Source organism: Gymnoscopelus braueri, assembly GCF_963280865.1.
Source record: "Gymnoscopelus braueri genome assembly, chromosome: 9".
NCBI classification, from domain to species: domain Eukaryota; kingdom Metazoa; phylum Chordata; class Actinopteri; order Myctophiformes; family Myctophidae; genus Gymnoscopelus; species Gymnoscopelus braueri.
The window spans coordinates 18,437,716-18,450,283 of record NC_137610.1 but is presented as its reverse complement, the minus strand read 5'-3'; the positions used below and the strand labels follow the sequence as shown (position 1 = coordinate 18,450,283).

The window sequence follows — 12,568 nt, the reverse complement described above, 5'->3', positions numbered from 1 at the left end:
TAAAACCAGAGTGTTTACACTCTCAGTGTTAGTTGGTCTTGTGGGAGAAAGCAAAGAGAAGCACATTCTCTCAAAGGAAATCCCCTAAAGCCAGAAATATGTAGAGACTCAACCCAGAGTCAAATATACAGTATCCTATATTACAATTGGCTTAAAGGAGTAGTTTACCCAAAAAAAATCGTATTTTCTATCAATTACACACCCCAATAGTTTGTGTCGCATTCCTGAGCCAATAATTTCATGACTGGGTCATCAGTCAGTAGGAGACTCAGAAGACTCTTTGAGTCTCCTCGCCGGTCATCAAATTATTGGCTTCGGAATCTCCATGAGTTCAAGGCTTTGTGGGGTGTATAATTGATAGAAAATAAGTATTTTTTTGGGTGAACTACTCCTTTAAGGGAGGGCCAGCCGGCCAGCCGGCGGGCGAACATCTGAAACGTCACACTCATGTCACCATGACTCAGCCATAACCATAAAATGCAGCTACGCCAAAATATGGAGTGTGTTGTCTAACCTCAATGCGTCGTCATGGCATCAGGCGCAAACAAATCAGTCGGCTCCAGATATGGGCGCAAAAGGGGGCATACCCATATATAGGCATATACTGATCATCTGACATCAGAGATCTCTATATATGGCCATATCAGTCAGATGATGTGTGAGGAACTCTAGATGTGAGGGCCGCATAGCGGCCCAAACTTCTAGTACAATATAATTACATTACCAAAAGAATGTGATTGTCTTAATTACTACGGAGCCAATATTTTACCCCGTCCATTGCGATGGCCCTAAACCTGTGTATGCTGCACATTTATACTACGCAAACTCACAATTTTCAAATGATTGTCTGAATCATTGCAACAAAAAGGGAATAAACGGACCATGAGTACCTACTATAGTATATTTCAACTTTATATGATATCCAGTCTTTGTCTCCCCTGTATTTCACATGGCGGATAGCAACTAATAACTGTACCTCACAGACCACATTACCTGCACCCTGTCATTATTATACAAAACTCTCATGCTGTCCATCCTCACCGCATCGAGCGAATGTTCTTGTACTGGCATATGAGTAGGTGTTTGAAGGTGTTCTTGAATGTTGTATTACAGAGGGCGTAGCAGGCTGGGTTGATGGTGCTGTTGATGTAGCACAGCCAGTAGCCGATGGTCCAGAGCGAAGGGGGAATGCACGATGAGCAGAAGGTGTTGATCAGGACCATCACGTTGTAAGGTGTCCACGTGGCGACAAACGCAACCAGGATGGCCATGATGGTACGAGTCACCTTTCTCTCCCTGGAGGAACATCCCTTCTTTTTGACTTTTATCACCGGACTATTCTTTGTCACCTGGACAATGTAAGCAAATATGACACATCGTTGTTTTACACTTTTCTTTTACCAGATATTGCTATTACTTTATAGCCTTAAAATATATCATATTTGGAAATTGATATCTGTATTATGTATTTTGTATTTTGTATTTTGTATTTTGTATTATGTATTATGTATTATGTGTGTGTGTGTGTGTGTGTGTGTGTGTGTGTGTGTGTGTGTGTGTGTGTGTGTGTGTGTGTGTGTGTGTGTGTGTGTGTGTGTGTGTGTGTGTGTGTGTGTGTGTGTGTGTGTGTATTCAGTACAGTATATATACACGTATATATATATATACGTATATACAGTATACAATGTATATATATATATATATATATATATATATATATATATATATATATATATACAGTATAGTATATGGCAGTATACATTTCAAACGAATGACAATTTAGCGAAAAGAAATTCATACTGTGTATAATGAATACTCTTATGAATTTCTGTCACCTTGAACAATGTCCTTGTGACCAGGTTTTGTCTCTCGGTGGCTGAAGTGTTGGTGTTTGGTGCGTTCTGGTTGGAGACAGAATTTCTAGCCTTTTTCTTAGAGGAACGTTTTGTTTGGCTCGGCTTACTGCCGCCATTAAACCTCCTCTGTGATAGGCTGGCGGGAGACGACTTGACCTCCTCTTCCTCTTTCTGATTGGATGACGAAGCGGGGATGCTGACCGTCATGGAGCTGTCATTGGTCGAGTTCTCCCCATCGATTATCTCCTCTTTGCAGGGGCCACTTCCGTTTTGCTGCTGCACCATTTCCTTCTTCTTGTCCCCATCGGCGACCTCCACCTCCTCTTCCTGCACCACATCGTCACTGCGCTGGCTCTCGCCCTTGTCTTGGCTCGGAGAAGGGCCTTCCCCCACACTGGTCCCGGAGTACTTCCTGCTGTCCCGTCTCACCCGGCTCCGGCTGGCCCTGGAGATGCGCCAGTAGAGGCCGATCATAATGGCCACTGGCAGGTAAAACGCAGCGATGGCGGTGCCAAACGTCACGGCCGCATTGGAGAAGAACTGGATGTAGCACTCCCCTTCCGGCACTGTTCTTCCACCCACAATGAACTGCCAGAACAAGATGGCGGGCGCCCACAGGATGAAGGACAAAATCCAGGCCCCGGCGATCATCATACCCGCCATCTTGGTGCTGCGGCGCACAGGGTAGCTGAGCGGCTTGGTGACACAGAAGTAGCGGTCGAAGCTGATGATGAGGAGGTTCATGACCGAGGCATTGCTGACAACATAATCGACGGCCAACCACAGGTCACACACGACAGGACCTAAGGGCCAGTGGCCAATCACAATGTACACGGTGTAGAGGTTCATGGAACACAAGCCAATGATGAGGTCTGCACAGGCCAGGCTGAATAGGAAGTAGTTGTTGACGGTCTGTAAATTTCTGTTGACCTTTAGAAAGAAAATAGGTGAATATTATCGGATGCTAATGTAGAATGCAATCTGCATTTCTTAGCATTTTTACATGCACAATAATGACATGCCAGAAGCACTTCTAACATTCTCGGCTGCGTTAGTCAAGCGCCTTGTGCTTTTACATATATTATAATAATGTGGATACATGTGAATAATACACAGTCAAATCCTGAGTGTTCATTTATCCCTTTGTAACTCGGAGAGTGTGCAAACACGTAAGGGAACATTTGGTCACATTTGAGTTAAATTAACACAGGATTTCACTGTGTAGAGTATTGCAGATAAAGGGTACACGTCATAATCTATTATTTGAATCATTTAAAAAGGTCCAAACCTTTATAGAGACCATGACTAAGATGTTGCCAGTGACGGTAACCAGACTCAATGATCCAGCCACCAGAATGATGAAGACAATCTCCACAGTCGTGTAAGGACTTTCAGCGAGGAGGCTGGCGATGACACTGCTGCTACGGTTGGCAGGGTGGGATGTATTGAGGAACTCCATTTTCTCTGGTATTGGGTATCCTCTTCACAGAATGCTTCTGGGCCAGACTCAATTCTGGGCAGTCCACCTGGTAATGAAAAAGACAACCAGAGAATGTACCATTTCATTACTGATCCTTCAATCGTAGACTGCAAGATATTGAGTGTTAAAGCTGCAATCAATAACTGGGTCTCCTGCAAGAGACTGAGATGGAATTCCTGCTTGGCCTGGGGAGATATTGCACTTATGCGCTTGTGGCAGTACTACAACCTGGTGTCGGGTGTCCTACCCGACAGCAGGGTCTACATTTCTCAATAGAAGAGTAGGGAGACCACCTCCAACCACTGTGGTTGTGCTACTTATATTGTATTCTTATACTCTTATAGTCTACCATACACATTGGTTAAAAAAAAAAAAAGTTACAGAGAAAGTATAAATCCAAAATGGACCCTTACGAGTTAATTTGGCAATATTAATAGTAATATTATTATTATATATAATATTTGTACTTCAAGTGGATGAATTCAAACTGAAAAATGTTACTGTGTATGTGCGTCCTCACTGTCAAGAGACGTTTGCTTTAAAGCACAAAAATCCTCTGTAACATCCACAGTGCCTGCTAGTCAGGCAGGGTGCTTGAGGGAGTGTTTTCGCACATGTTCTTTTGGCTCAGGTGTGAAGGATGGACAGGTGAGCAAATAAACACTCAGGCAGCTGCGTTTAAAAATACGCACAGCAGTGTCCCACATTCTCATATCGCCGGTATCATATTCCACAATGAATATGGGATGGGAGGTTTCAAGTCATTTCACGGTTCAAAATTGAGATTCTCTACACCTCTACACTGCCATCTCACATAATTATACATCTCTGAAGTACATTTGATTTATATATTATTGTGACCCCTGTTATGTACATCCTGCTATTTAGCTTGTTTAAACGATATCATATTACACAGCAAAAACTGATCAATTATTACCCTTTCAGAGTTGAATTAACACTCAGGATATTACTGTGTACTCTCATCGAATCAATTGACATATTCGCACTGCAGCACACTACAGCAGTGTTTTTACATTGTCTTATGTTTATTTGCTGGGTTACACTAGCCCTTTGGGTCTTTGGTGACCTGGAAGTCCTCACCCTGATAAAAATCTGACCTGACAGGTGGAGTAGGACCATGCAATGAGGCCACCTTCACCTCCAGAGAGTTCATTTACATTTCCCTGCCTGCTGTGAAAGTCACAAAATGGCCCTGGAGCATATATCTAATCTGAGCATGAAAGCCAATTCGAGAATGTCAAGTCAACGTCTTGATCCTGCAGGCATGGAGGAATCATTTCCTAACTATCCTCCCTGCTCCATGACATGGAAGAGGCAGTGCATGGTTTGAAAATTAGATTTTGATTTGGGCAGCGTGTGTGTGTGTGTGTGTGTGTGTGTGTGTGTGTGTGTGTGTGTGTGTGTGTGTGTGTGTGTGTGTGTGTGTGTGTGTGTGTGTGTGTGTGTGTGTGTGTGTGTGTGTGTGTGTGTGTGTGTGTGTGTGTGTGTGTGTGCGCCTGTGCGTGCGCTCATGTGTGCGCGTTTTCTTTGCGGCAGATGTCCAGATAGACCTTAATAGGAAGGCATGGTTTTAATGTCAAGACAGCACAGATTCTCTGGGGCTAAAGATGGTTTATCTGACTGCAACAGTGGAGAAAGATTATGTCTGCACTCTGAGAGAATGACAAGGAATGAATGACGCCTCTGGTTCCTGCCCTGCCTTACAAATGGTAATTGTTTCCATGGTTATGCCAAATATACTTTTCTTTTGTTGCTTTATTTTTTCTCATACTTCGGGTATTAAAACTTGCCTTTGGCAGCCGAACTTTGTCAACCTAACAACAACTCCACAGTAATCACTTGGTACACTGGAATATGTGTTAAAATGTGCGCATGTGTGTGTGTGGTGAGTGCAAGTGGGAGAGACAGAGAAGGGGAGGGAGAGAGAGATGTTATCGGCCAAGAGGATTAATGAGAGTTGTATTCCTTCGGCTAGATTTGCTGATTTGAATAATGCCGTCCTAAGTCATCTGTCCTCAAAACGAACTAACAGCGGAGTCCTGGTACCTAATATCTCAGCCAGTTAATGTGCGAACTACATAGTCACAATTTGTGACAGGAAACATGCTCTTAATTCTCCATATACTGTAATAGTAACTAAGACTAGGTTAAATATGTTTTTAATATCGTTTCAGGCCAAAGATCCTCCCCAACTTTCTGTTTGTGCAAGATTACCTAATATCATTATTGGGACTGCTGTCCTGAACATAGACCATTGAGGTACAAAACTGCGATCTTGTCTTGTCTGCGATCTTGTCTTGTCTACACACACAAAATCAATCAAACGATTCTCCGCTGAGGACCTATCCTGTAATTCCTGTCATTCCTCCTCTCTTCTCACACGAGTATGTCTTATCGGAACAAATCAGGACATGCCATAACAACAATCTTCAAAAAAATATCTGAAGAGATGTCAGAAACAGACTCCTCTACAAACATAATGGCATGCACCAATGTGACCATGGTTGATTAGAAAATCGATGTAAAAGACACTGGGGAGAGACCATTCATGATGCCCACTGTGTGCTGCTAAAGCCCTGTAAGTGACTCCATTAGCCTTCATGATAGCATCATATGTACCTGAGAGGAGCTTCCTTCCTGCTCTTACAAGCAGTTTAAACTTCATTACAGTGAAAATAACTCTATCTCTCTTTCATCAAAGACCCATTCTGGGCCTTTTGCTATCATACAAAAGACTGAAGTGTGTGTGTGTGTGTGTGTGTGTGCGTGTGCGTGTGCGTGTGCGTGTGCGTGCGCGTGCGCACGCGTGTGTGTCACATTCGAAACAGATCTGTCAGAGCAGCACAGCATTGTGTCTGCAACGCGTTGCTTACTTGCCTTCCCAGGTTATGTCCTCTCAGCCACTAAAATAGGAATAATGCAGTGGCACCAGAACACATGAACGAGCTGCCTAATTGTTCTGGACGCAAATACCTTCATTTCAGAACATGTGATGTGGTTTAGAGTAGACAACAAACAGGACGTCAGTACACAGTAAACACACATCCTCAGTGTTCATTTATCCTTTTTTAACTGGTCCATTTGGTTACATTTGTACAGTCTCTGAGTTAAATTAACACTGAGGATTTTACTGAGTAACTGCTCATACGCACCTCCTCTCCTTTTCACTTTACACCAATAAGATCTCCATTACTGACCTCCCTAATTGTTATTCAGAGCTACTGGAGACAGTCAAAGAGGCAAACAGTATTTCCTTGACAGGCCCAGTAATTAGATCCAACAGATGCTCTTTGCAACAGCTGTACCGGTAATATGCTTCTACAGTGTACTCATCTTGTGCGACTGTTTTGTGTGCCCACAGTTTGGGCTGTTCTCTGCCAACTTTGCCACTTTGACAGATGCAACGATCCAGATGAATCTTACTGGCAATGGGGTGCAGGACAGTTGTTTGTAGACAACAACAGGTGCGGTAGCAAGTACACTATTTCATCAGAACATGAATTTACGATATGAACAGACAGTGTAATACATCACGGTTCTTTCATTATATTGTCAAATAAATCGATTTTCTGATGGGATTATACCTATGTTAGCTGTGAAATTCTAGCCAAGAGAATGACAGACAACGACTCCAAACCCCCAGTGCCGAGAATCATCACTTTGACCGTTAGTATGGATTGAATAAAACTAGGGCAGGGCAATATATTGATATTATATCAATATTGTGACATGAGACTAGATATTGTCTGGGACTTTGGATATCATAGTATTATTATATGGTGTTGTCTATTCCTTGTTTTCATGGTTGCATTTCAGTAAAGTGATGTAATTTTCTGAATTTACAGGCAGCACACAACTGTTCTAGCTGTTCTATTATTTGCCTTTACCAACTTACCACTCATTAATATGGGCTTAACAGATTATTAGGCCTACAGCAAAAAGTCTAATTCTGCAAATATTTTTGAAAGGACCAATAGTCATCCCCACAATATTGTCACAATATCAATATTGAGGTATTTGGTCAACGTTATTGTGATATTTGATTTTGTCCATAATTATAGCCCAGCCATGAAACCTTTATAAAAATGCCTACACATAATGTATTATATGCAGTATGCATTTCAACTATGATCTGAACCAAGTACAGTTCATACTAGATAGACTCAGTCATCTGCTCTACACTACCCTCTACTACTATTTCACCAGTCAAGTGTATTTACCACTGACCTGTCATGATTTCAGTAGAGTATGTCCTGAACTCTGAGGAGTGGGAAATTTCACATGGCCCTGAGCTTTGGCCTGGCATAGCAGTGTAATGGAGTGGAGTGGTGAAAGCCTCTGACTGCACCGCACATTGCTACAGAGAGGCCAGAAACAACCTAGGGCTACTCCAAACTACCATACTCTGTGAGGGGGGAGGAGAGGGAATGAGGGGGAGAGAAAATGACAAGCTAGAACAGTGAGACCAGAGCAAGAAAGAGTTATCGCCGTGATGCAAGGAAGGCGAAGGAAACGAGAAGACATTAAGCACTGAGAACAAGATGGAAGAGATGGAATGAATTAAAATGAGATAAAGGAACTCTGGGTGGAGGGAAGAGGAAACTGGAGTGCCACAAGCAGAGAGAGAGTCCATCTCAGAGGACACCCTGGAATGAGTAGGAGAGTAAATGAGTAAAGATTAGGGAGCGTAACTTGATTTACCATGTGCTTATTTCAGGGAGGAGGAGCCTGACTGAGATCTAATTTTCCTCTAAAATACAAACACACTGTAATCAAGGGGGGGATTCCAAGGGAGCATGGAGACAGGGGAATCCAGGGTTATGCTCTGACTCTGATGGGTGGTTGGTAATGGTTACGGATGATGTCTATACAGAAATGTAATGGAGACTGTGGAATACACATGCCAGCCTTAGTGAAATGAAGAGTGACATAGACACTAAAATATCAAATGAATTTGTTCCTCGGGGAACTGAAGTTGGATGTAGGTCTAGGTATCATTCTGTCCTCATTTGACTCAGAATCGCCACTCAAGAGTAATTGTAGGCTATGGTGAAAGGCAAGATATGATTCCAAAACGGTCCACCCCTTGGCAATTTGTGTGTCAACACTTTAATGTAACCAAATAGGCTACTAGCAGCATGCAACACAGACAGTATTATACACAACCAATAAATCACCTGATCTGCCATGCCTAGCGCATAGTAGGTTAGCCTACTGTACCTATACCTGTAAATATTTTTCACTAGGTCATATTATTTAAGTTTTTATTTAACAGGGAGAGTGGGCACTAAGGAAGAGTGGGCACCTCCATGTAAAATTGTCAAAAAAAAATGTTTGGTCCAAAATGTAAAAGAAATATATATAAAATATATATTTGGAAAACGGTCTTAAGTAATGTACTGTAGGCTATACTTAGAACATGATTGAGCATTTCACAATTAAGGTCTAATATTTCTACAGTTGCTACAAATTGCAACAAAATATCCAATCATTTTTGGCATAAACGAAGTTGAAGGATAAAATTAAGTCTGATAATGATTTACTGTGAATGTTTACATCATGTAGGCCTATACTTTACTTCAGACCATTTTTTATATATATATATATTTTTTTTTTTTACATTTTGGACAAAATAGCAAATTTTACATCGAGGTGCCCACTCCTCCTTTAGTGCCCACTCTTCTTGTATCCGTTTAGCCTAATTACATATAACAATAACTATTCAATGTGAGGAAACAATCTTTTTTTTTTTCCAAAAGTAGTTTCTGCCAAGTTAAAGGAATAGTTCACCCAAAGAATTACTTATTTTCTATCAATTACACAATTGGAGATTTTTTGGGGGGGGAAATCTCCATGAATTCAAGGCTTCATGTGGTGTGTAGCCTAATTGATAGAAAATAAGTCATTTTTTGGATGGACTACTCCTTTAAAGACTATTTTTGGGCGCAGAAGTCTTAACTCTGGCGAAGTTTGGTCTAAACTCTAAACCGATAGAGATGAGATGAGGGAGCTTTACTTTACCTGATCCGTTCCGAACAGCAGGGATTGGGAAGGAGGTGATGGGTATCGTCAGCTCCGTCCATGTTACTCTGACGGCTTTCAGATGTACTGTAGGTCTACTGCTCCATAAGGAGCAGAAAGTAACTGGTCTGAACGATGCCCCTCCTCTGCCAAGAGCGTGCGTGCGTGCGTGTGCATGAGTGCGTGCGTGCGCGGGGAGCAGTGAGAGAAGTACATTTACTCAAGTACTGTACTTAAGTACAATTTTGAGGTACTTTTACTTTGCTTGAGTATTTCCAATTTTCAATACTTCTACTTCTACTCCACTACAACAACTCAGAGGCAACTATTGTACTTTCACTGCACTACAATTATTTGACAACTTTAGTCACTAGTTACTTTGTAGATTTTGATTATTATTACAAAACATGCATCAACCACTTCAGCCCTAAACTTAGACTATTTGAAAATAGCAGATCTACAAGCTCACAATGCATGCAAAGCGACAATTTTATACATTTGGAAACTTGTGCAATGGGACATTCTGCAAAATGAGTACTTTTACTTTCAGTACCTAGTATATTTTAATGCGAATACTTTTGTACTTTTACTGAAGTAAATTTTGAATACATGACTTTTACTTGCAACAGAGTATTTCTACATTGCGGTATTGGTACTTTTACTTAGAGTAATGTGAGTACTTTCACCATCACTGGCGGTGAGTGATTGAACAAGCGGGGGGGGGGGGCTGTACAAGAGAGAGAGAGAGAGAGAGAGAGAGAGAGAGAGAGAGAGGGAGAGAGAGAGAGAGAGAGATGTTAGGCGGACTAATGAGTGTTGTATTCCTTATAGCCTCTACACACTGTACGATATTTGACCCGATATGGCTCTCGGGGATATTTTTTGGTGATCGGTGATTTATTTAGGCTAGATTTGTAGATTTGAATAATGCCCTCCTGTGTCGCCTATACCCTATCTTATTCTATACTCTGTAGACATTTGAGACCAGATTTATATATAGCCTTGCATTAGAGAGCCACAGTCAATGGTTGGTTCAGCACCACGGAGAGCATCCCATCCCATCCCCATCATCACTGGTACCATTGACTTTATATTAGAAACAGGTTGGTAGTAGATACTCACACAAAAAAACGCACAATATTCTCCATTTAGACCTGAGACTGATTTAAAAAATATATATTTAGATTTGCAAAACATTTCAAGATTTTTCCAAAAATATCAGATCTACAAGCTCATAGCGCGGCACTCGGTGCCGCGCTATGAGCTTGTAGATCTGATATTTTTGAATAGCCAAAGAAATCTAAAATGACACAGATGCGTTACAGGTCTAAATGGGTTAAAACAGGGGAAGGTGTGGTTATATCTTCTTCTTTTTTTGGTCAAATATGTTTTATTAAGAACAGATTATAAAATGTTATACAATTTGTACAATGTACATTATATTTTCTATTTTTTTTATATAAAACAAAATTCAAAGAAAAAGCACAACAAATAAGACAAAAAGGAAAAGAAAACCCTCAATCCTTCCCACCCATAGGCCTACTGTTCAGTGACATTACATTAAATATTTACCACTTTCAACCCGTTTTTTTTTCAAAGATTAAAAAAATCTAAACTTCTCAAAAAAAATACTATTTTATTTGTATTTACTTAAAAAATGCGGAAATAGCAGATGCTTGTAGATTTACGATTTGCGTTGTATGACAAAGTATTATATGGCATAAATGGTTAATTGATAAATCACTACAAAAAATATGAGAACAAAAGAGAGGATCCTATACAGTTATTCTGTTGCTGGAGTTAACCTTTACGACTCTGTTGTTTTGACCTTTTGCACCAAACTGATGATGACGCACTCTGCCCCACTTGGTGGATGACCTTACTTTGATGGAATTACAACAGAGAATAATGGCACCTTTCCTCAAACATTTACAAAAAACATACATCAAACTGACCCAAACATGGTCTAGGATGAGAAAATATGAGATGTTTTATTGCTCTTATTTTGCTCGAGTAAAATGTTATCCTAATTTGTTTATTGACCTATTGTATGGATAACTCGTGGACCATGTTGGTCTATATTAAACGGAACACCATAGGATCTGTGTCCTCTGGATGAAGGAAAATTGTGATTAATGTCAATATGCAACTACTTAACATTTGAGCGAGGGTTACTATTACACAGTAGATAATTGTACGACTGTATCCATGTCTGTAATGATGTCTGCTGTTTTCCCATTCATTCTGACCAAGTGAAACTGATACTGTATCTCGACTCCACGTGTATCAGTATCCTTTGGATTCTTGGTTCTCTGAGGCCCCAATTGGTACAGCTTTATTTGACTTAGTCTTTTACGGAAATTCTTTGCAATTGAACTCAAATTAATGAGAGTATTCCCAACAGGCTTCATAAGGAGAAGCACGATCACTCAAACTGAGTGAGCACATGGACTGCACCAACGTAAACATTACCTACTACAACCTGCTACGTGCATAATGCAGGGTGAGAACTGTACTCACAAGAATCAATAACAGACAAAATAATGTTGAGTGAAATGTGACCTCCTGTCGCCAATATATTTTTGTCATTATAACCAGGTTAGCACAAGATATAACCGTCAGTTCCTCACCATCCTAGTACCTAGTACTTCATGATATTTACCGAACAGTGGTCCTGAAACATTTTCATGTCAAATGTATTAGTCCATGGACCCCCATTTGAAAATAATGTGTGGCAGTCTGCCAGGGGCCCCCATAAGAGAACATTTTTCTAAACAAGATAGCAGGAAAATAGAATTGGGCTTAAATGGATCCTTATTTTCCCTTATAGAGAAACATCATCAAGCTTTTGACTGAGATGTCTTGTCACTTGTGCAATTATGAAACTCTACACTTTAGCATGTAATGCATTCAGTTTCCTGTTGGCCACTGGCAATTGCTTAAGAGTTGACATTGTATGTGTGCATGTGCATTGTGTGCATGTGTGCATGTGCATTGAGCACTCTATCTACTGTACATACACGTGTGGGATGCAAAGGCGCCAGTGCCAGAGCACCATGCTATGGCCGCATCCTTTGTTCTGTGTTTCAGTCACTATACCTTTTAGTTACACACACTCTGGCCTCCACTGAAAAGCCGAACATGGACAGTAGAACCACATGTTCATTCAAGGAATAAAATGAATGTATTT

General features: G+C 40.9%; 1 protein-coding gene across 1 annotated transcript; it reads right to left on the bottom strand.

Annotated features, from left to right (window-relative positions):
* Positions 1-1,037: 1,037 nt before the first annotated feature.
* Positions 1,038-3,315, bottom strand: LOC308092213 (muscarinic acetylcholine receptor M2-like; the record flags this gene model as incomplete). Its single annotated transcript, XM_080438058.1, has 4 exons — positions 1,038-1,349; positions 1,836-1,901; positions 2,058-2,786; positions 3,145-3,315. The coding sequence occupies 4 exons, from the start codon at positions 3,313-3,315 to the stop codon at positions 1,038-1,040; spliced, it is 1,278 nt and encodes a 425-aa protein (XP_080294184.1).
* Between the last annotated feature and the right edge of the window lie 9,253 nt (positions 3,316-12,568).